A 26,013-nucleotide genomic window follows, 5' to 3' on the forward strand; every position below is an offset into this window, starting at 1 on the left:
GCTCTCTGAAATTGTAAACCTCCCCCAAATTACTTATTTCCCCTTTTTGCTCTACTCTTCTCCTTGGCATTATTTACCATGTAACACAATATATATTTTACTTTTTTATCTTGCTATTTCTCTTCCCCATAAAGTATAAGCTCCATGAGGACAGAGATTTTGTTGCTTTTGTTCACAACTGTATGTTAGGGCCTAAAATAATGCTTGACACATATTGGCACTGATGTTGTTGAATAAATGAATCTGAAAGTGTAAGTACAGGCAGCTATAACAAAAATCAGGAATACTAAAGTAATTGAAGAAAGGGCTACATATTTTATGCCCTTTATTAAAATAAAAATTAAGTATCTCATGGGACCATGAAACTAAAGGAGTAGAAGGAAAGCAATAATTTGTGTCTTGAAAGCAAAATAATAAAGACAATTATTCAGTTATTAAAATGAAAATAAAACTTTATTTGACCCAGGCAGATAATAGTTATTTTGCTTTTCAATGATAAGGACTTGGTAGATATCCAGACATACATTAAGTACTAGAAATACGTTGCCTGAGCGGGCAGTGCTGACATAAATCAGGGATCATTTAGGTATGGCCCATGCCTGTTTTTGTAAATAAATTTGTATTGGAATACAGCCATGCCCATTAGTCTATGTATTTTCTATGGTTGCTTTTGTGCTGTAACAGCAGAGTTGAAGTAGTTGCAACAGATTATATGACCCACAAAACTTAAAATATTTACTATCTGGCCCTCCACCGAAAAAGTGCATTTGTTGACCCCTGCCTAAATTGATCTTTGTGGAATATGGAATGTGGAATATAGTAGAGAACCATGACCAAACCTTAAGAAGTTTACATTTCATTTCCTGGACTGGCTGTGTTCTGTTGGACAAGTGAAGTTCTATGATTTTCGGTTTCTCATCTGAAAATGAATAGAATACTTATCTCACATGGTTGCTTAAGAATTTTAACTGAGATAATGTGTATAAAGCACTTAGTGAAGTGCCTAGTAAACAGTAAATGACAACCCAGTAAGTAGCACATGCACATGTGTATATACATATACAGACATGTGTGTACACACAGGAAATGCATGTTCCCTCAAATAGGAACTGTAAGTCACCAATCATTCTCCACTTTCTATATTTTTAAGTAAATAATGAATAAAGTTAAATAGTAAGTACTTACTACACATAAGACACCGTGATAAACTGCCAAAATGTATGGGATTTTGTTTTTTATGTAGAAAATTATAGTTAAGCATTCTTTCTTTTTCTTTTTCTTTTTTTTTTTTTTTAACCCCCTTAGAAACAGGGTCTCACTCCATCACCTAGACTGCAGCACAGTGGCACAATCATACCTCACTGCAGCCTCACACTCCTGGGCTCAAGCGATCCTCCTGCCTCAGCCTCCCAAGTAACTGAGACTACAGGCATGTGTCACCACATCCAGCTAATTTTTGTATTTTTCATAGAAGTGGGGTCTCACTATGTTGCCCATGGTGTTATCAAACTCCTGGGTTCTTCAGCCTCCCAAAATGCTGGGATTATAGGCATGAACCACCATGCCTAACCTTCAAGTATTATTTCTAACAACCCTATTTACAGTATTTTGATGCCCTTGACTCACATTTTAGCAAAATGTATAGCCCACTATAGAGTTTCACATTTTCAGGTAAGTTTCAATATTTTATTTTTAAGGAAGGACTAATTCATGCTATGTTCTGATAATAAAAAGAGGAAAACAGTGTAATGCTGTATATATTATATTATGACAAAATTTCAATCTAGAATTTTTTCTTGGGTGCCTCATTTTCTTTTTTTTTGAGATGGAGTCTTGCTGTGTCACCCAGGCTGGAGTGCAGTGGCGCGATCTCGGCTCACTGCAATCTCTGCCTCCTGGGTTCAAGCAATGCTCCTGCCTCAGTCTCCCAAGTAGCTGGGATTACAGGCGTGCACCACCATGCCTGGCTAGTTTTTTTGTATTTTTAGGAGAAACAGGGTTTCACCATGTTGGCCAGGCTCACCTTGAACTCCTGACCTCAAGTGATTTGCCTGCCTCAGCCTCCCAAATTGCTGGGATTACAGGCGTGAGCCACAGTGCCTGGCCTAGGTGCCTCATTTTCTAACTGTCAGTATACAGAAGGCAAATTCATAGAGCTGGATTATTTTGATGACCTTTCTAACTATACAGTGTTTTCTTTGTTAAAATAAATAAGAGATTTAATTTTTCCTTAACAAAGTTATTTTGGTTGTTAAATGTGAAGACCAATGGTATGAATCCTTAAATCAGGAATATGTGTGATTCTTTAGTATTAAGATATCTGCAATACATGGAATTATAATCTCACTTTCAATAATAATTTAGTAAACAGTTGTAAATCTATATGCTAGGCATTACAATTTTTTAAAAACTTAGTAGAACAGAAACTTTGTCTTCTAAAGGTATGAGATATTGTTGAGAAAAACATTATGTAAACAAGTAATTTTAATAAAATAATAGTAATAACAATGAAAGTACGGATGTGAGAGCCATTAATTCTACTTTAAGATGTCAGGGAAGACCTGGAGAGGTGACATTTGAGCTGAGTCTCAAGGGAACAGTTCAGTATTGTCAGATGTGTATGGTAGAGTGATACCACACAAGAGGTACCAAAGTCATTCAGCAAAAATCTTTGAGCTTCTACTGTGTGTCAGAGAATGTTTTAGGCAGTTGAACAAAACAAAACTGTTGTCTAATTGTTCTAGACAAATGAACAAAACACACATGACTTTTTTTCCTGCCACTTTCAGTGGAACACGTAAAGGCATGGAAGTGAGGTAAATAATACAGAATGACTGAGTCAAGAGGAGTCTGGGGGTCCCTGACAAGAAAAAAGCAGAAGCCCCGTCACGCCAGGAAGTTTGAATGTAATCCTTTAGGCTACTGATTTCCAATCCCAGAGCTCCAGAGATACTGGTGTATCATGAAGTTATTACAAAGGAATTAGCAATCCATGCTTTGATATTAAGCATGCATAGCCTGTGGATTTTAATAAAATGTCTTTTACACCTATTTTTATACTACTTTTCAATTTTTTGTAGTTATTTTGAGTAATAGAAACTCATTTAAACATATGAATTCATAATACCTTTTTCGACAGTTTTTATTTTCTCAATCGTGTGGTACTGTCACTGTAACTACTTTTAAGTAATTGTCAAAATGGTTACTTTTTAAATGAGGTCCTAAAATATTCAGCCTGGCATCTCCTGCCAGTGTTGAACCTGGTAAGACTTCTAGAGCTGCCATCTAAAACTTCAGTTAGTATTTGATGAGCTCCATCTAAGTGCCAAGCACTGCTCTAGCCACTAGGATTACAAAGATTTATATAAAACTAGGTCCAGGTCCAGGTCCTCAGGGAACTTACAGTCAGAATGAACTAGAGTCTAGATTAAAAATAAGTAAGACTGAAGTAAACATGGAGAAAAGGGTATCGATTCAGGATATGTTAAAGAGGTAGTAACTCTTAATCAATGAGAATCTCTCACTGAAAGCAGACTACTAGAATAGAAGCAAAGATCAGATTCTTAGGAAAAGAGCTAATGTTTTGCTAATACAGGGGGAAAAAAGCTCTATCTTTTATTAAGAATATTGTTTTCTCTTAGTAACAAGCCTAATTAATCTCCAGAGAACAAAGATATTAATGATTTATGGATCTGTGAACATACCTCTTCTGCTTGATTTTTCTCTGCCTGGTAATAAGATATAAACCTGTGAAATAATCTAAGTCAAACCATGAAAATATGTAATGTAAATGATGTAAAAAAATTCATCTGAATCTGACTCCTTCACAGTGATGTTGCAGAACAGTCATTCTCTATGTTGATCTCTGTACCTTCAGCCCAACAAGCTTACTTCTCTTACTTCTTTCAGATTTCAGCCTTCTTTCCTTCACACACACACACACACACACACACACACACACACACACACACACACACATATCCTTTCTTTCCTCGCAAAGAAAGACAGCTATTGACTAGAAGCCCAGAATTGCCCCCCAAGTTCCGACCACCAGCTCGAATTCTTATGAAGTGGACTTGTAATATCCTTAATGTTGCTGTTGGCAGTCAGTTACAGATTCCATTATTGTCGATCAGTGCAGTCGCCATGCGAGGTGGGGGGAGGAATGGGAGGAGGAGAAGAAAGGAGGGATGAGAGCTTCCTATTCACAGATTTATCAACCTGCCTTTTCTTGCAGGAAATCTTCGTAAAGGGGGCTGTTGAAATAGCTAAAGCAGGAAGGGGAAGGGGGCTTCAGTTCTTGCGGAGAACTGGAAGGAAATTTGAAAACCTTTCTCCTCAAAACAAAACAAAATGCTGAATTTGTTCTTTTGTCTTTGTTTTTGTTTGATATGCTTTACTTAACTGATTAGCTATTGTGCTGTCTGGTTATCTAAGCTGCTTCCAGTGTAGGAACCTGTTTCTTTTTCTTTGAGTGTCTTTATTCTTTATTTTCGTATGCTTTTTCCTGTCATTAAACACACTTCATTATTCAGTGTTATCCTGGCTTTTTCTTACAGACTGAAGCATAACACCAAGAGACAGAAGGACAAATCTCCCTTCTTTTCTCTTATACCACCCTCTTTTAACCCTATTTCTTTCCCCTCCCCGCCCCCCCACCCCCCACCGTTGTATTAGATTGATGTCACAGAGACAGAATTCAGAGTGGAGGGAGGATCACATTTTCTCTTTCATCATTACTGCCTAGCCAGCAATTTAAGTGTTGGACCCCCAAGAATTTAGTCTCTGTATCCTTTTTTTCTCACTTCATCATTCAGTAATTGTGCTCTGTATGGAAAAGTTTTCTGGCTGGAGAATGAGTCTCCTTTCCCCCGGTGATGTGGCGGAGTGGTTGGATAGTAGCACCGAAGAAGAGAAGAGCCTTCTGTCATTTCTGGGTACGGTAGGGCTTGCTTATTCTTTTAACCCTTTATTGTCTGAACTTTTCTTACTTTTGGGAATAGGACCCCAAATTCTCTAAATCCACTTTTGCATTTTTAAAATGAGAAGAGGAATTAAGGGAATATGTTTAAGTCGTTTGCTTTTCAAATTTTGTTTGTCTATAGAAATAGTGCCACCAACACTCGCTATGAGAAGAGAGAGATTGCTTTGCCTTAACAAAGAGTGCTAGCTCCATTCAAGGCTTACCATGTCATCTGGCCAGCTGTTCGTGGTATTTAGACAACTTCTGCCAACCAAAATAATATTATTGTTTTACTTTCCTCTCAATACAGTGATGGTGAGGCGTGCTATGTGAGAGTGGGAATAGGCCTTGTGTGCATAAAAGCCAATGTACAAATCGAGAAGTAGCTTTTATGCAAGGTGTGAAATATTTGTAATGTTTATATATGATTTCTACTGACTATATAAAATAGGACACATGGACCTCCCATTACTTTAACTTTGCATTTATGAATGCTTTCTAATAAATTTCTAAGTAAAGCAATTGTTTATCTTGGGGTTATTGATATAATAAATTATTAGGAAAGTTGGGTTGTAAATGCAGTCATATCTTAAATGTGATAGAAGACCTTGATACTCATTTAAAAGCCTATTTGTGAATACTTTCGTTAGATTAATTATAGCCTTCAAATTTGTCTTTCTTATAAATTTTATCTTATATTTTCCTAGATATAAGTATGCCTTTATTATAAATGGATAAAATTCAGTTGATCTTCTAATTTTCTAATTTATTCCTCATGAATATTCTGTATGACCTATGGATAGTCTTCTACCAGTCCAAAAGATATCTCTACTATTATTTGAAAATCTTTCTTGTAGTTAGCATAAGTTTCTTTTTCAATTCTGTTGTCAATCTTAGCATTCTGTTTCTTTTTTTTGTTTTGTTTTGTTTTTTTTGCAGTTTAGATGTAAAGGGTCATCCTAATCAGGTCTTCCTAGGTACATATATTTAGATATTAACCTGACTCTTAATTTGTTTACCATGGCCTTATTTATCTTGGGCATTTGGATGACTTTAAGAAATATGTATACCTCTTAAGCCTTCATTTCTCTGAAGTCTGTTTCATTCTGCTTGCTTCCCATTCCTCTCCCCTGACACACGCATACATACACATAGAGAAACATCAGTGAAGAAACAAATACAGATACCCCTAAGTAAAACCAACCACTTAGACTCTACTACATCATGGGAAAGGAAGGCAGAGTTATCATTAAACATATTTTCTGTGCTCTGGCATACCTTTATGAATTCTAATTATCTAGCCTAAAGATTAATTTATTTCTATCCTTTTTTTGTGGGGAGGGCATTATCCCACTATACCTGAAATGAATTTGGTTAATAAAGATGAGTAGTGCCCCCACCGATCCCTGTTCCTGTCCTCTGATTAGGGGAGTTAGTAAATTCCTGTTTATCCACAGATGGAAAAATGGAGGTAATAAAGACAAAGAATGTTAGAACTTGCGTAGAAGAAAAAAATGCAAATGTCCATAAATTATGATGTTGACTTCTGGGTAGTCAATTCCCAATTATCCACCTAATGGAACCTTCAGATTATAGATAAAAACATAGGTAAGTGAGAGTCCTGATTCTGCTCAAGGACTATAATAAGTTTAGTTGCTGAGTGAATAGATAGCAATGTATCCCATGTTCTGCTGTGGCAGTGCTAAGCTGTGAAAGTCAGCAAATCTTATTTTTAGGATTGAAGCTCTCTCCTGACCATAGGCAGCAAACACCTCCATCTCTGGATAAACAGGAATTTTACTGAGCTCCTCCGCAGGAATGAGGATCAAAACTATCTGAGATGTAACTTGTGGTAGTTCGAGGATTAAGTAAAACCCTTGTGTTGAGTTATTTGCTAATGTAATTACCATTAATGACAATATGCTTTTCCCAATGAAGATGCCAAGAGAAAAACAAGAAAACTAAATCAACTTTATGGTGAATCTAGGATGAGTAGAACCAAGAGACACTGTGTCTTTTGGTACCTTTCAAATTATGCTTTCTTTGCCTAAGGAATTTTAAGGCAGATTTCCCTCCAGAACCAGGGATGCAAGAAAAGTACTTTGTGCTGGTTAGGATCTACTACTTACTTCTGTATAGTAACCACCTAACTGATATTCAGGCCTTCACAATAACGTAGCTCACTGCTAGTTTGATGAAACTTCATACAACTATGCACTGTTATTAAGCTGTTCAAAAACCTTCCGTGGTTTCTTCATCACCTGTCAGATAAATTTAAAACACCTTAGTGTGAAACTTAATTTGGCCTTTCACACCTGACATTCTATTCATTTTAGAGGAGAAAATCTCCAAGCCTCCCTTCCAACCAAATTGATTTCCTTCCTATCTTGGAACAAATATTGCCCTTTCCTACCTTGTTTCTTCTGTCAGCAGTGTTCAAACTCATCTTTCTAAATTCAGCTTTTTAAAACTCTGCCCTTGTTTCAAAACTTTCTTATAAACAAATACAATGTTCTAGACACTGCTAGATGCTGTGGCTGGATACAGAGAAGTGTAGGAAACAGCTGCTTGTGAGAGGCATAGAGTTTGGCTGAGGAGAAAACATGAACTATGCACAAGTTAAATGAGAAAAATTAAATGTTAATTCAGACAACAATGGAGAAAATAAAAATAAGGCAGTTCCTAATTGTGAAATTATTTATCCAGGTAAAAATTGCTTTGGGAGTTTGAAGAAAGGACGTTTAAAAACATTGAAAATTACCTTACAGAGATAGGATTTAATCTGAATCCTAAAAGATTTTTATGGAAATGGCGGGGTTTTCTGTATGAAAGCAGTATCATGAAGAATATTAAATAATTTCATGTCCAGTGAGCAAACTGTCTCAAAAAGAATGCAGAATTCGTGTAAAGAAGGAATAAGAGATAACATTTGAAGGGTGTTTGGAAGCTCCCTATGTAGGACTAATGAGACAGGCTAATAAGTGACAGTTTTATCCTGAAAGCCATAAAGAAGAATGAAAGATCCTTGAGCAAGAGGAAGATATGATCAAAATATTTTTTTAGAAAGATAATCTGAAAGTGACACTAAAGGGAAAGAGGCTAGAAGCAGTTAAATCAGTTTGCAATAGTACAAGTATGAAATAAGTGCCTCTACTTTTTTATCCCTGTGTATTATAATTGTTGGTTTGTGTATTAAAACCAGACTCTGAATGTCTTCACAAGGAGGGCTTAATCCTCTCTTTTCAGCACCTGGAATACTCCTTGTGCAAATGAATGTTTGTGCAGAGGAATGGGGAACAAAATGAATCAAAGATAATTTTTGAACTTGGAAGAATAGTGGTACTATTAACAGAAATAAGTTGAGAAAGGGAGCCAAATTTTTAGTAAGATGAGTTCTGTTGAGATATTTTGAGTTTTAGAAAACTAATCCACATCTAGACAGAAAAAATAGGTCTGGTAATTGGAAATTAAGTCGCAGGTGGGAGCTGTTCATCTAGAGAAGAAAGATAGTTGATATTCTGAGCATCTGTAGGTCATCTACTATCAAGAGCTTGTCAAGAAAAAAGAGAGGGCAGCAGCTGAAACTTGAAGAATATCAACATTTGGGGGTGGGTGGAGAAAAAGAGGAGACACAGAGCAAATGACCGTAAATGTGGGAGGAAAGCCAGGATGGTGTGATATCACAGGTGCTAAGGTAGAAAAGGTTAGCAATGTGGTCAGTAGTGTCAGTGGCTACAAAAGCCAAAGAGAAGTCAGAAAAAAAACCACTGGGCTTGATAATGTAAGAGACTATTGATAACCTGTGAAAGTGTTAATGCTATTTGAGTAAACTTGAAGAGGGAGAAGTCAGATTTTATAATACTGAGAATGACAGTAGGAGGTGAGATAGTGGAAACCACAGGTTAAGCCTTTTGCCTGAAGAAATCTGTGACTGACAGAAGCATGTACTCTTTTAAAAACTAAATTGAGGAGACTCGTACATATTTTTAAGTGGAGGAGAGAGCAAGATCTTGAACCTACAGGGATAAAGACTAAGAAAACAAAATATTTTATGGGTTTGGAGGTGAGAGTAGAATTAAAGGCATAGGATTAACTTTTTGAAGGGAGAAAGGAAAAACTCATACAGGAACCAAATATGCATGCCGAGATTTAGCAATGGAATGTAGGGAGATGGGGAGATAACAGCTACTGTATTAATCTTCTGCCATTTATCACACCCAGTCTTGCAGAGTTAGCTATTTGTGTACCCATCAAATTGCAGAGTTGTTATTTGTGTGCCCATCAAATGCTTCCCTGCTACTGCCAGATGAGAAGGATCTTCTCTTAATATTTTGGCATCTTCCAGAATAGCACCGAATAGGTTCTTAATAGATACTTTTTGAATGAATGAATGCTATCCAGATACCCAAAAATTTGAGACTCAGGCCTTTTCAAAATTATTGAAATTATTCTGTCAGATCCAGCTGTTTTCCCCTCTTATTCTACTACTATTCTCTACTCTCATAACCTTTTCAGGTACTTTGATAGCATTTGAAATTATTATTCAGTGGATAATGATTGTGTTTTCCAAATTCTAGAATAAGAAGGAAAATACTCAGTGTATACTTTTTTCCACTTTGCCTTTTCTAAATAGAATTTAAATGATTTCATTTTACTTCATTAAGTGAATTTATGTGATAGAATAGTTCTATGAAAGAATAATGTAATTTTGACAAATCCTAAACATTTTAAGTTTCTAAATGATTCTGTTGACTATAGTTAATTATTTGGCATTGGCAACTATTATCTGATTCCCAGAATTACACCTAACATCAAGGGAGAAACATATTCAAAAATTGAAACTCTAATTTCTGGTAACATGCCAGACTAGATACCCTCAAAAGTAATATAGAGACAATTAGAAATGTCACATTAAGGTAACAAACACTTTTAACTAAATGGCTGACCTCTCAGGAAGGAAAGGAAGTCCCCAGGGAGAGGAGAAAAAAAAAAAAAAAAAAAAAAAAAAAAAAAAAAAAAAACCTCAAAATCTAGACAGTAAACTCTCCTCGGGGCATTTACCAATTTTAGAATTTTAGAGTTAAGTTTTAATGGCTATAATATAGGAGATGGGCCAAGGGTCTAACAAAGTGAAGAATTAGAACTGAAAGGCCTATGTCATTCTTCCCCATAGGACTGGGCCTCTGAGTGAGTTACACCTTCAGTGAAATTGGAAGTTAGAAAAAAATCTCATTGACAAGTATAGATAAATCTTATTTATCTTAACCTGGACTGGTAGGTGAGGTGGGAGGGGGAAAACATCCTGAGAATTCATAATCACAGTCCTGATAAGGTAAAACTGAAACAGTGGACAACATTAATATGTCAGAGATAGGAAGTGGGTAATTGGAACTGAAGTATTTTAAGATTGTTGAATTATTCAAGAGAAGGATAGAAATCGTGATTAACTTTAGGCTTTAAGTATACGTGTTAAAATGTTAAGGACAACTACTAAAAGAATAAAAAATAGAGTGTATATTTTCAAAAGCAATACAGAAGAAAATGGAATCTTTTTAACCTGATTAACCTGATTTTAAAAAAAGAAAATCGGGAAAAAATGGGAAAAAATAAATAGAAAATACAGTAAGATGGTAAAAATAAAATCCAATTATATCATCAATTATATATGAAAATGTTAAAAGATAAATATTGTCAGACTGGATTTTTTTAATGCTATGAATGAGAGAGAGATCTAAAACACAGGGACCTAGGAAAGTTAAAAGTAAAGGCTTGGGAAAAGAAAGCTGGTGTAGCCAGTGAAATAGAATAAGACTATCAAAAAAGTTACTGGAATAAAGGAGGTCCCTAAAAATGATAAAATATAAAAATCACTAGGAAGACATAACAATCTTACATGTACCCAATAACAAAACCTCAAATTTTATATGGCAAAAATGGGCAGATATATAAAAAGAAATGAATAATTCTACAGTCCTTTATCTATAAGAATTAGTAAGGATATAGAGAATATTCAAAAACGCAGTAAGCTTGATTAAATGGACATATATAGAATCCTGACTCCAACAATTAGTCTTCTCAAGCACATACAGAATCTTTATAAAAACTGGCAATAGACTAGGTCATAAAACAAATCTCAACAAATTTCAAAGTTATACAAATTGCATTCTCTAATAACAGTTTAACTAAGTTAGAAATTAGTAACAAAAATTTACATTAAAAACCTTTATTTTTGGAATGTTTTAAAGTTACTTGTAAATAACTTGTTAGTCAAAAAAGAAAACATAATGGAAATTATAAAATACTAAGCAATACTGAAAATAGTGTATATCAAAACTTGTGGAATATTACTAAAATAGTTCTTAAACGAAATGTATAGTCTTTTACATTGAAAAGGGCAAAGGCTACAAATTAATGAGCTAAGCATTTAACTCAACAAGTTAGAAAACTAATAAACCCAAAGAAAGTTTAAGAAAGAAAATGAAAATAAGAGTAGATAATGATGAAATGGAAAATAGAAATAAACAGAATCAATAAAGCCAAGAGTTGTTCCTTTAAAAAGCCTAATGAAAACAGATGAAACTGACAAGATTTGCTAAAAGAGAAAATATAAACAATGTTGACATGAAAAAGCGTATAATTATAGATCATTAGAGAATTGAAAAAATAAAAATAAAAAAATCTTATTGGTAATATATTTGGAAATTTAGACAAGTGGACATTTTAAGAAAAATGTAACTTAAAATTGTAGAAGCAATAAAAAAATATAATTAGGCCTGCGACCTCCATTAAAGAAATAGAGGCTAGACACAGTGGAGCACACCTGTAATCCCAGCTATGGGGAGGCTGAGTTGGGAGGATCACTTGAGACCAGAAGTTTGAGGCAGTGAGCTGTGATCCTGCCACTTTACTCTCCAGCTGGAGTGACAGAGCAAGACCCTGTCTCGAAAGAGAGAGAGAGAGAGAAGTGAGAGAGAGAGAGAGAGAGAGGAAGGGAGGGAGGGAGGGGAGGATGAGGAGGGAAGTGAGGGAAGGAAAGGAAGGAAGGAAGAGAGAGAGAAATGGAATCAGTAGTTTAAAATTACCACTGTTTATGTTTTAATTTCTCGTACAGCTTGACTTCAGAAAAATAATTAATGTCAAAGCACACTTGCATTAGTATTTCCAATCAGTAATAATTCAGTTTTTCATAGCAAGTGAATAAATTAGCATTCGGGTATCTAATTTTAAAAACAAAAAAATACCTCAGTATGGCTATTGAATCCATATTGAGTCTCACAGGTGGACATGGTTCCCTTAAAGTTTTTAAGTCTTACATCCTTTGTTTAGGGGATTTCCTTAGAACAGAAAAAGTGTAGAACAGAAGATGTTCTTGCAAAAATTTTCCTTTTGGGGATATATAATTTAAAAACTAAAGGAAATTAAGCTGAACAGATATCTAAAGAAAAATGAATATGAAGACTTAAATGTAATTATGTTTAAGTGTGCTTCTCAATAAAATTTGGAAATTTGTGACTTGATTTGAGACAGGGTCTCACTCTGTCATTCAAGCCTGCCTCTTCCACTTCAGCGCCCTGCCCCCCAGCCTCAGCGTCCCCTACCCCTAGTAGCTGGGACTACAGGTGCAGGCGCACGCCGCCACGCCGAGCTATTTTTTGTATTTTTTGTAAAGATGGGGTTTCTCACCAGGTTGCCCAGTCTGGTCTCGAACTCCTGAACTCAAGTGATGCACCCACCTCAGCCTCCCAAAGTGCTGGAATTACAGGCATGAGTCACCGTGCACAGCCAATTTGTGACCTTTTAAAATAGAATGATGCATAGAAGGAAAATCCTCAAAACTTTTAAACCTAATTTCCCATAAGGCTTATTTATCATAATCTCAATTTTTCTGTGATAGCCATGTCACCAATAGAAAGATCAAAATGAAAAGAAAAAAATTAGAAGAAAAAATATCAATTTAATATACATAAAGGAGAGTGGTCTTAAACTCAACCAGATGGTAGAATTTAATTCCATGTGTGAGTTAGAGGTAACTAGAAAATGTATTAATTTATTGTGTATTAAATTGAACCATATGAAATTGCTGGTATTTTACCATTTCAATCTACCAAAAAAAGGCAGTTCCATATAGCTTTACCTAATAGAGTCATGATTGTAAGCACATGTGTCTGTTGAGTAGGGGTAGGGGAAGGTGTCCGGACCAAGTATGCTTTTTTTTTTTTTTTTTGAGACGGAGTCTCGCTCTGTCGCCCAGGCTGGAGTGCAGTGGCGCGATCTCGACTAACTGCAAGCTCTGCCTCCCAGGTTCATGCCAATCTCCTGCCTCAGCCTCCCGAATAGCTGGGACTGCAGGTGCCCGCTATCACGCCTGGCTAATTTTTGTGTTTTTAGTAGAGACGGGGTTTCACCGTGTTAGCCAGGATGGTCTTGATCTCCTGACCTCGTGATCCGCCCACCTCAGCCTCCCAAAGTGCTGAAATTACAGCCGTGAGCCACCGCGCCGGGCCACTTACCTATTTTTTAATTGTTAAAATGTATTTACCATTGTTTATTATCTTTTATTCTATCTTAATACTCCCTGCAGACAAGCAAGAATGGGTGCAAATGGTTTTATAAAAACATTGTGAGAAAAATACTTAAAACAGAGAGAATTCTACCTGTTAAAATTTGTTTAAAAATTTAGACACGATCACAAGATGATTCCAATCTTGCAACGACATAAGACCTCCTTTATGAAACACTAGTATCACTATTAGTCAGGAGTATAGTTTAGTTTGGTACCCACAACTAGAAAACATATAATCAAATAATTTAAACTTATATAAATGTATTAATTGGAAATCAAAGAAATGTAAGTAATTAGGCCTGGTTTTGTGGAAGTAGATAAATCGAAGTTGATATTGAAGGTCATCTAAGAGTTGGCAGATATGTAAGTGAAAACCATTAGCAAAGGTAGACATGGGAGAATGAATGTGGCCAGTTTGAGATTAGAGATCATCTGACTGAGACAAATTGTTAAAAATTGTTGGTAGAAAGGACTAAATATGCAAAGTAGGGCCAGGTGATTTTTTTCTAATGTCTGACTATCTAAAGATCTCTAGGAAGGAAATTTTATCCAGAAAGTAATGTTTTAGGGAGGTTAATATGGTAATGATGAGTAGGCTAGCTTTAAGCAGGGAGAGACTGGAGTCAGTAAGAGCAGTTAGGAGCTTCCTGCCATAATCTGCATGAGAAGATAAAAAGCCCTAGATTAGGATGGTGGATGGTAGTGGAAATAAGACAAAATGAAGCCAACAGCCATTTCGAAGAGACAGTTAGCAGTGCTTGTTGGCTAAAGGGGGGTAAAAAACATCATAGGCTCCTTTCTTTTTTATTACCTTCACAAATGGGTGATGTTGAGTGTAAACGATTTTGTTTTTGTACTGTGTCATGTGCATATTTACTTCTCGGTAAATTATTAAGTTTTCATCTTTATATTACAGGTTTACATATTTGTATGTTTTCTCTTTTTAATGTCTTCTCTTAATATTTGTTTGGGAAATAAAACCCAAACAGAGGCTCTGGCATAATCAAGACTAAATCTTTTTTTTAGTGTTCACCGAATACCAAAATGATGGTATGAATAAACCTATCATTATACTCCCAATTATATATGAAGCATATTAACAATGAGAATATATTACTAAATCAGTTACAGAAAAAGTTATATATGAAGCATATTAATAATGAGTATATATTATTAAATCAGTTACAGAAAATGTTTAAACGTGTTAGACCCTATCTATAGATTAGAAGAGATTATCTTCCACAGTTGATGACAAAATAAAACTCACCAAACTGAAGTTGTGAGATTAATACCTTATAAATAATTGGACTGACATGTTCAAAATAGTCATTTTATGCTAAGCAAAGCTTTGTAGTTTAGTAATTGTTCTTTGCAAAACCTAAAATCTTAATGCTTTTTATCTCTGTTCATCTCACACAGCTTATCTAAATACTTATCTCCCCACATAGGTATACTGAAGATTAGTCTCATTGAAAGACGTGCTTTATTTTGGAGACTCTTGTCACTTTTTTATTCAAGGGATCAGTACTAGATATTCTTTTTAAGTTGTTTCCTGTTTTGTTCACATTTTTTCACCATTAACTTTTGTCATTAAGTTAGTAAACTTTTGTCCCTTGTTATTGTTTTGCCTCACCTCTCTGTGTTTCTTGGCTACAATGTTTTTATCAACATCAGCATTCAAGGATTGAGTTTTTCTTTATAGGTTTTGTGTGCAGAAAACACCTCAAGAGTATGACTTAATTCTTTTTAAAATATGAAGAAAACTGGAGTCTCCATGATTATTCATCTTATTTTTTTCTCCATTGCAGCCCATTGTACAAAACACATGGAGAACAGGATAGAATGCATGACAATTAAAAGCAGTCTCTAAAGCCAAACTGCATGGATTCTTATCCTGCCCCTACCCTTTTTACCAGCTGTGCAAACATGGGCAGAGTAATAGAACATCTTGTTTCTTTATCTGTAAAATAAGGTTGATAGTTCCACCTCCAAAGGATTGTTTTGAGGATTAAAGAGATAACTTATATAAAACATGTAGTAAATAATAAGGCATAATATAAGGTTGGTATAAAAGTAATTGTGGTTTTGCATTTTTTAAGTTGCAAAAGCCACTGTTACTTTTGCACCAAACATGACAGTTTGGTGTTGTACTTGTCATTGTTATGTTTTTATCATCATCATTAAGATGCCCAGTTGTCATCACTAAGAACTAGATATATGTTTTCTATCTGAAACTTAAGATAACACACAAACATCCCTGAGCTGTTTTCTTGGCCTTTCAGTTGAGAATGTTGTTTGCTCTGAAAGTATTCTCTACCATCTCATCCAATATTGTCGTGTGAAGCCCTAAGTTGAAGAAATGGAGTATTTGTGGGTGGTGTTCAGATTCCTTGACCGGGAAAAAAATTGTTTTTCTATTATGTTAACAAGAAGAAATATTTAAAAAATAATAATAAAGTTACTGAAGCAAGGAAATGGTGGGGAGACTGGATGGCTTTACCTTATAAGAATTTACCACATTTATGTACTTAGCACCAATTTGTGCATATTGAAGTGTGGGGCATGCAAACTTGAAAGGACTACTTGTTTGAGTGAAGTACTGCAGTCTGAGTGATACAAATTGGGTGAATTAAAGTGGCTCTGGGGATTTGTATTTCAGAGCAGCTGAATGCTTGTGGCTGACAGTGCATAGGCTTTAAGGCAGTGAAAATGGGATACAGCAGAAGGTATCCTACTGAAAATGGTGGATGAAGTTTATAAAAACACCCAGGTGCTATAGTGTTAGCAGCCATATAAATGCAGTATGTGATTTTCTTCTCTTTGCTCTTGTCACTTTTTCTTTATAATATTTTTCTAACTCTGTCTTTTAAGTTCCCATTACCTTTAGGAGTCCTCCAGCAAAAAAATATGAAACCTCATTTTCATGAAAGCCTTTTTTGTTTCACAATTTGCCATTTGTTATTAAAGCCCCTCTTTACTGAAGAGCTACAAACCTGTTTCCTCCTCCTATTTCATCCTTCCTATTCTGTTTCTTAAATGTCTTCTGTGTGTCCTATGGAAGAAGAATGCTCCTAATTCAGAATTCACAGCATGGAGAGAGAAGTTATTTGCTTATCTCATTCATTAATAACTTGAGCCACCGACTTACCACATCCTATTTAATGTTGTCATTATTTACACAATGCAAGGGAAAATAGATTATAGTGAAGTGGCCTCATTCACAGTAACACTATATATGCCAAAATTTCAGTGACTTGAATGGGTACATAAACACAGTTTGGTTTGTATTCAGTGTTTTATCATGTTTTGTTGAAATGTTGATTTTTAAAAAGGCTTTTGAAGTAAACTGAAGAATTTGCTTTATGAGAAAAACATTAGAAATTTGTTTGCTACCTACAAATACCAAAAATATTAAAGAGGCATGTGAATAATTATAATTGAAAAAGTATTCACATTTATTCATGTTTTATAATTCTGTGCAAAAAATTACTAGGAATTGTTTTGGGTTGCCATTAATGTGAAGTGCTTAGACATCCTATATATGCCAAAGAAACTGCATCTGTGACATGTAATATTTTTCTGTTCTATTATAACTTGAGAATTTTACTATGCTATTTTAGTTTCTTACGTAATTGTTCACCAAATTAAAGCTATAAATGTATTTCTACATTTTATTTACCTTTCCTGCTGAATTATCTGAACTTATTTTATTCCCCTTTAAATTTTGCCTCCATCCTCATAGAGAGTAATAATTGTTACTATCTCAGGGGCTAAGTAAAGATTAAGTAAGGTGGATACTAGATGCAGTACTTAGCACATAAATTCTCAACATGAGCTAAAATTAGCTGGGTGTGGTGGTGCCCACCTGTGGTCCCAGCTAGTCAGGAGGCTGAAGTGGGAGGATCGTTTGAGCATGGGAGGTACAGGCTGCAATGAGCTGAGATTGCACCATTCCACTCCAGCTTGGGCGACTGAGTCCATGTCTAAAAAGAAAACACACACACACACACAAACTCAATACGAGCTAAAATTATAATAAAAATATTTTCCCTAGACAAATTATTCACAAAGAGGTGCTTAAATAGCTTTTATAGTATAACACTTTCTTTTAAAAGAAAAAAAATGAATTATTATCTTTACCTGTTTTTTACACTATGGTAACTAATTCTAAAAATGGTAGACATTATAAGAAATTTATGTTATTTGTATTAGTTAAGTATATGCAAATATTGTATGGCATATGAACTTCGGTTAAACAAGATTGAACAAAAAGTAAATGTAATTAATGTAATTGATGCCTATAGATATTTGACCATACAGTAATGACATTGTATAGCAGATACCTTTCTCATTTAAGATATTTTCAGAGGCTTTTGGAACCTAATCCTCAGTTAATATGATAAACATTTCGCTTTACTCTCTTTCCAAACATAATAATATTCCAGATTGACTCTGAATCACATTCATTATTCAAAATCCTGAAAAGAAAATTGGCCTGGTGCAGTGGTCTCAAGCCTGTAACCCTCACCCTTTGGGAGGCCAAGGCGGGTGGATCATTTGAGCCCAGGAGTTAGAGACTAGCCTGGGTAAGATGATGAAAGAACCTCTCTAGAAACGGGCATGGTAGCACACACTTATAGTCCCAGCTACTCAGGAGACTGAGGTGGGAGGATCACTTGAATCCCAGAGGTGGAGGTTGTAGTGAGCCCAGATCATACCACTGCACTCCAGCCTGGGTGACTGTCTCAAAAAAAAGAAAGACAAATAAAAGAGTTAAGAAATACCAGTAAGTGTATATATCTATGGACTTTCAATATGATTAGTACCTTTTGGTGACGCATGTCTGAGCAAGTGGTTTTTCTTTTAGAGTTAAAAAAAAGACCTTACAAAAGAAGATTAATGAGTTTATGTGTTTTGGTGCAAAATTAGCTTTTTGGAAGAAAGGGGTTCTTTAAATCTAAAATATAATAGTATTATAATGTCATTTCCTTAGCATATACATTTTCTTCTGTCACTGTCCTTATATTGGCCAGTATTATCTGAACACGTCTGCCCCAGTTCCTCTGAGACTTTATCTCCTACTATTTGTTCCCACTCACTGGCATCAATCCCATTGGCCTCTTTGCTGCACTTTACCTTAGAAGCTTTGTACTAGCCTCCCTCTACCTGTAGTCTTCTTCCCTGTTAAACCTGCAAGGCTGACTTCTTACCTCCTGAAGTATTGACTTACACCTCACCTTTGCAATGCAACTACCTATTTAAAATTACTCTACTTCTTCATCTCCCTGACTACTTTTTATTTCCCCCAAAACACTTGTCACCTTCGAACTTACTCCTTAGTGTCCTCCAAAATACATGATAGGAATTTTTGGCATTTGTTCCCTGGTAAGTGAACCAAAGGCAGTGTATTGCCTTCTGTTTGTTGAACAGGAATATCCTCCACCAAAAGTACATTTGCCCCTATAATTATCCAATTTTCAATTTCTTTGCCACACTTTCCAAAGAAAGCGCATTGACATAGGGGAAAATGTGTATGTTGAGGAAATGATACTACTCTATTTTGGATTTTAAAGGATTCTTCCTTCCAGAAAGCTAACTTTGCATCAAAGCATGTAAACTCATTAATCTTGTCTTTATCTCTGTTTGGTCTGGATAACCCAGTGTATTAAATGGTGAAGACCAGAACAGAAAAGGTGAAATGGCTTACACAGAATCGTACATATCGTTGGTAGAGCTGCTAAGAAAAACATCCAGATGTTCTCTTTGTTCAATACATCATTCTATATGCGGCTCTATTGGAGGTTATCTCTCATCATTATAAGTCGTCACATCATCTGAGGTCATATCCAATGGCAAAGGAAATGAAGAGATAAATTTAAAACTTAACTAGGCTTTTTATAACTCTTTTTGCCTTTCAATCTGAAGATGAAAAATATTATTTTTAGAGATGAGAAAGTGAGGCAGTTTCAGGCCTTTATCTGAAACAATATTGTATCCCTCTTGTCTCATCAGTCTTAGAGAATGAGCATATTTTAAAATGACTGTAATTAAATATTGTCACTATGAAAAGAATATTAATTTTACAGCAGGTGAAAATAATGCAATAGTATGTAGCATGAGTGGGGGTAGAGGATACAGCTGTCTAATTTTGGTCTACTGGAACTAGTATAGATTTTCCTTCAAACTGAGCAGAAATGCAGCTCTTAGAGCACAGTAGCAACTTTCCTTTCTGCTTACAGATTTAAAGTTAAAGGCACAAGTTTAATATGCAGTCCATCCTGTGACTAATCCAGCAGGTTGCTCCTTCTGCTCTTGCTAATGCTGCTACCTTGCTTCTAAGTGGACATTGGTACTTGGGGTATTTATTTTTCTGTATGCTTTGAAGTAGTTATGAATCTTCTGAGAACTAAAGAACTGGGATTCTCCAATGGCCTATTCTACACGAGCAGATGCGTGGTATTATTGTGGGGGTTGAGAAAGCGACTGTAAACTTCTTTTCGTTAGGTGATTTAGCTTACCTTATTTCTTTTCTTTCCCCTCTTTAGTGGAAATTGTTCAAACTTCAGGAATGATTTAATATCTTCTTTCTGGACCCAATAATGCATCCTATAAGCTGCATCAGCATTGTATTTTTTTCTCATGATATAGAAAAAGAATTTAAAAAGAGAAAAAAATAAGGCCGGGCGCGGTGGCTCAAGCCTGTAATCCCAGCACTTTGGGAGGCCGAGACGGGCGGATCACGAGGTCAGGAGATCAAGACCATCCTGGCTAACACGGTGAAACCCCGTCTCTACTAAAAAATACAAAAATCTAGCCGGGCGAGGTGGCGGGTGCCTGTAGTCCCAGCTACTCGGGAGGCTGAGGCAGGAGAATGGCGTGAACCCGGGAGGCGGAGCTTGCAATGAGCTGAGATCTGGCCACTGCACTCCAGCCTGGGCGACAGAGCGAGACTCCATCTCAAAAAAAAAAAGAGAAAAAAACAGAAGTATAACAATACCATATTTATTGGAGTTTGAAATGTGGCCACTAATTTTAGTCAATATAATTTCAAATAGTTAAAAGCTTTGAAACATATTCATTTAATGAGTTTATATGTCTGAAAGCTAAAATTGGATGTTTGGAAGAAAGTGAAGAAATTAATTTCAGTTTTTTTCCTTAGTCAGAACTTTGCAAATTAAGGAAATGGTTTACTAGATCATTTTATCCCAGCTAATAAAACTTATTTTTCTTCCAGTTTGGTTTCTCTGTCAATTATTCAGAAATTAAAACATACTAGATTGTAATATTAAATCTCCAGTATCTTCTAATTTGATATGAGGTTACCTTTATAGGTAATTAGAGGAAAGGTGAGATTTTTTTTCTACCTTCACCAGCCTCATTCCCTGCCTGCCTTGCCCCTAGCCACGTAGAGTCATCTAACTTAGATCATTACTCTGTAAAGTCATATTCCTGAAGTCTGGAAGTCTTTCTGTTCAATGTGCTCCAACAAGCTGATTTACTTAAATTCAGTGCTTTGTGCCATTCCCATGAATCTGAGCTAATTATGCTGCCATTTTTCAGAGATGTGCATTAGAAGTCATGTTTGCCTAATTCTGAAAACGGCTTTGTACATTAAGGCTCATTTAACTAGCGATGGTTAGAGAGAAGTTAAGGGACTTAGAGTTACTGGTCTTAATTTTCAAATACAGTAGTAGTATGGAACTCTCTTGTACTGCAAGCATATAAGATGCTATGTTGTCAGCCTCTGAATCTTTAGGAATGTTCCAATTTGGCTTATGCCTTACCAGTCAAGATGTCATAGAGAAGGTATGTTTAGTCATGGAAAAGAAAATCAGTGTCCAGCATGCAAAGATAGTACATTTTCATAGGAAGAATTGATTTGTGTGCATTGCTGGGTCTGTGTAAAATGGTGTCCTTTTGGCACTAGCTGAATATACATTTCAGTAAATGTTTTTTCTTGCTGCAGATTAGTGTAATACAGTGAAATTTTCAGTAACTGAGGGAAGGCAGTGGTTGGGCGTCTGTTAATAGCCCAAAAGTAACTAATGAGGATGTGCAGTCAGAACGATTGATTGAGTAGCTGCAGTCCTGTGTGTTTCTTTCTTGCTTGCTCTCTCTGCAAGCTGTGGAGAGGGAGGGGGAAGAGCAAGACACAGAGAGGGAGCGAGAGAAAAAACGCTCTCTCTTAAGTGGAAGTAGCACGGATCCCAGGGGCCAGGAGGCCAGAAATGGAAGTTTAAACTGCATCTATCTTTTAAAGGGAGAACAGCAGGAATCAAAATGTCAGTCTCCGGAGTTACAATTTACTCCTTATTTTCTAAGATCTGGAAGATAACACAGAATACTTTTTTTAGGATGTGGCTTTTTTTTCCTTGTCCATGTTGAGATTATCTAATGTTATCTGAGAAGCTGGATTCCTTTATGTCTGTCAGTTGAAGTGGCGATGGGAAGCAGTTGTGATAAAGGTATAATACCTATATATCTATCATCTATGTGTGCATGTGTATGTATATATATATACACATGTATATATATATATCACTCTATGAAAAAATCTTAAAAATGTAGCCTTAATACAGTATATAGTAATTAAATGGGAGAAGATCACATTATCTGCAAAATTCTCAGCTTGTTAGGTCAGTTTGAACAGATTTAGGATTCCAGAGTAAGATCTTAGTAAGGTCATATTGCCAGAACAAGGAGAAGCTGATCTATTTTTATATCTGCATAGGCATATATGTTATTTTATCTTGGCAGCAGCTTTCAGTCTTCTCATGGCCCTTTTGTTGCAGTCTAGTGAATCATCTTATCTGCACAGAACTAACTTTGACCTTTGTGCAAACACCATCAAATCATATGCAACATTAGACTATATTTTGTTCACAAGAATATTAGAATTTTCATTTTATTCTATTAACTCCTACATTGCTAACACATAGAGAAGTAGATTTATATACTGTGAGATGCCACTACTAAGTGAACTTAAAGATATTAAACATAGCTCAGAGGAAATTATTTTTATATGTGCTCAGATGAAAATATAGTCTGTCACACTAAAGCAGATTCTTAACTGTGACCAAGTCTCTCTAGTGTCTTGATAGTTTAAGCACCTCAAAGATAGACAAATTATGTGAGATAGAATGTAATGTACCTTTAAAGCATGCTGGTTTGTTGTGAAAAACCAATAACTTTACAGTTTAGTGGAATATCCTAAATTTGGGGTTCTTAATGATGTTTCAGCCTTTCTCCTTTCTTCCAGAGGTACCAGCAGAAAGGTCCCCTCGTAGACGCAGTATCTCAGGGACCAGTACATCAGAGAAACCCAACTCCATGGACACTGCAAATACCTCACCCTTCAAAGTACCAGTAAGTGTTTATCTTCTTTATAAGAATATTTTACTTTTCTCCTTTCTTCTTAGAGTTAAAGACAGCTACTAAGGAATCCAAACATTTTTCTCTTCAAGAATTTCTTTATAATTCTGTGATTAAAGGACAGACTCATCAACTTGTATAAATTAACTGTGGTTAATATCAACTACTTTCTTTCTTTCTTTCTTTCTTTCTTTCTTTTTTTTTTTTTTTTTTTTTTTTGAGACTGAGTCTCAATCTGTCACCCAGGATGAAGTGCTGTGGCACAATAACACTCACTGCAACCTCCACCTGCCAAGTTCAAGCGATTCTCCTGCCTCAGCCTCCGAGTAGCTGGGATTACAGGCGCATGCCATCATGCCCAGTTAATTTTTGTATTTTCAGTAGAGGCAGGGTTTTACCACATTGGCCAGGCTGGTCTCAAACTCCTAACCTCAAGTGATCCACCCGCCTCGGCTTCCCAAAGTGTTGGGATTCCAGGCTTCAGCCACCATGCCCGGCCGTCCACTATTTTCAGTATAATATTTATTAGGTTTTAGGGAATATTATTTTTACTCACGGAGTACTCACAAAATATATAACTACATTAAGTTCAACTTCCTCTCAACTGTAGAGTTTAAATCCTTGCAGACATCTTTTTATCAAGTTGCTAGCAAAAACCTATCACAATGCTGTAAATAAGCTGGTGGGAGGGTTTTTTTAGGAGTGGGATGTAATTTTTTTTATTTTTCAAAGATGGAGCATAAGCAGAGAGTGCTGAGACTCATAAAGTTGCAGACTAAATTCACAAAGAATTAGACAATTGTGAATTCTAATCCTAAGACTTGGTCTGCGCTTTGCTTCAGCTATCTTTTGGATGACCATGGAAGTGCTTAAGAAATACCTTGAAAGAAAGTAACTACTTAAATTGACCAGGCAGTATTGAGAATCAGCATTAAATACAAAAGAGGCTGGGCTCAGTGGTTCACACTGTAATCCTAGCATCTTGGGAGGCTGAGGTGGGAGGATTGCTTGAGGCCAGGAGTTCAAGACCAGCCTAGGCAACATAGTGAGACCCTGTCTCTATAAAAAATGAAGAAAAAAAAAAATTAGCTGGGCATAGTAGTGTGTGCTTGTGGTCCCAGGGGAGGCCAAGGTGGGAGGATTGCTTGTGCCTAAGAGGTCAAGACTGCAGTGAGCCATAATTGTGCCACTGCACTCAAGCCTGGGCCACAAAACAAGACCCCATCTCTTTAAAGAAAAAAAAGTACTGAGATGGAAGGGTCATATGTGATCAGGTCAGCTGACTATCAGTTACAGACCTATTTTGGACTTTTTTGATATAACTGTGAGTAACCAATATTTTAAATCACCTATTTTCTTGGATAAGAAGTATATTTATTTCCTAATCATATCATTTTATTAAAATTAATTATTTTTATACTTGAAAAGAATTGCTTCATGAGATTGGTCATTATTCTAGGCACAATGAAAATCAGTATAAGGTAGAAATAGACTTTTCTATGTGGAATAAAAAAGATTTCTCTTAATTCAGCCAAATTAATATGGTATAGTCTGTCTTTATTCTAATACTTTTTTAAAAGTTGGGATGACCTTTTAAGTGGAAATGATTTTTTGACATATAAAAATTGGCATTCATTCATAAGATAACCAAAATGAGTGTTTTATTTTGTGTTAACCCTGAGGAGCAAGATTTTCCCTTGTTGTATCTCAGGACCTTGAAGAGTTTATGAATAGCAGTTACTGTGACACCTTTCAAATTTTTACAAATGTTCTCATTTTCAAAGATCACAAGCAAGTATTGGATTAATATTCTAAACAAATTATGACAGGAATTTTAAAATATCAGATTTAGTGTCTTTTACTAAATTTTTTGTTTCATAAACATAGCTACCTATTTTTTATTTTATTTTTCTCATGAATGAAGAAAAACATTTATTTTTCACCTCCTCCTCTTGTTTTTTGATGATGCAGAAAGAATAGAGTGAAACTGACTATCAGTATGCAAAGTTCGGTGAAAAGGATTGAGTTAGAATTTGAAGTTTTCACACCGTCATGCTAGAATGGAATGGTGACTGTTAAATTTTTTTGAAAAAGTTGATAACAGGATGAATATCCCTCTGCAATATGGTAACATCAAAGCATATCCTATATTGAGTCTAAAGTTCATGGCCAGGCTTTGAAAATCTGAATTAATTAGGAACCATAATTTTTATTTAAGTTGATGACTAATTTAAGATGTATCTTAATAATATGACTAATAATTCTTGAGTGAAAATTATAAACATAATGATAAACATATATGAAAGCTAACATTACTTACAAACCACTTACTCTTCTGGCAATCTCAACCATGTTGTAGATTTAGAAATAATGAGGGAAGAAAAGGGCCTCTGACTAGGAAATGACAGTCACAAAGCCCATGCACCCATGCACTTAACTCTCTAGGAGAATGTAACCATTCACAGGACCTCATCTAAAGAGTTTTCTGAAAAATAACCTTTAGAACACACTGATTACAACAACAACAAAGAAATGTCAGTAAGTAAAAGGACGAGGCAGAGAAAATGAAAAGCAGAGAATCATAAAAACAATCCGAATTCACTTAGGATAAAGGCAAACAGCCTTACATTTAAATTAGACCTTAAGGATATTACTGTGTTCCAGGGTAGTCTATAGTGCAGAAATTGACATTGATAATAATGATCCTGAGTCATCAAGAAAAAGTGAGATTATATTTATTTTGCTATTTTTTTAAAAAGCGGAACTGTGTTATATGACATGTATCCATTGAGAATATTTAAAATGTTGAAGATATGTGATGTTTATAAAACTTGTTATCCAGAAAAGTGGTTTGTGAAGTACCTCATTCCTTGATCATGCTAGATAAATAATTTATATGTTTTTTTTAAAGAGAAATCAAAATATGCTGGCTAAATGAGGCACTGCAGTACTTGGATATCTGTAGAAATACATTGTATTTTTTTAAATTTTCATGTAATACCAATAGTAGTGTGATTTACATCACTTAAATATTTATTACTAATTAGAAGAATATCTAATTTTCAGGTCAACACACAATACATTTATAATTAATATCACAGTGTACTGTCTGAAT

The 26,013-nt window shown here is 35.5% G+C and overlaps 1 protein-coding gene across 3 annotated transcripts in view; it reads left to right on the plus strand.

Moving 5' to 3' along the window:
• RASAL2 (RAS protein activator like 2) overlaps window positions 1-26,013 on the plus strand; it is a 393,164-nt gene that overhangs the window by 276,604 nt on the left and 90,547 nt on the right. For all 3 annotated transcript variants that reach the window (XM_010375694.2, XM_010375695.2, XM_010375696.2), the window contains one exon: window positions 22,786-22,892. In XM_010375694.2, the coding sequence (XP_010373996.1) occupies window positions 22,786-22,892 (107 nt within the window). The remainder of the gene's footprint in view (window positions 1-22,785; window positions 22,893-26,013) is intronic.

Source organism: Rhinopithecus roxellana, chromosome 8, assembly GCF_007565055.1.
Source record: "Rhinopithecus roxellana isolate Shanxi Qingling chromosome 8, ASM756505v1, whole genome shotgun sequence".
NCBI classification, from domain to species: Eukaryota; Metazoa; Chordata; class Mammalia; order Primates; family Cercopithecidae; genus Rhinopithecus; species Rhinopithecus roxellana.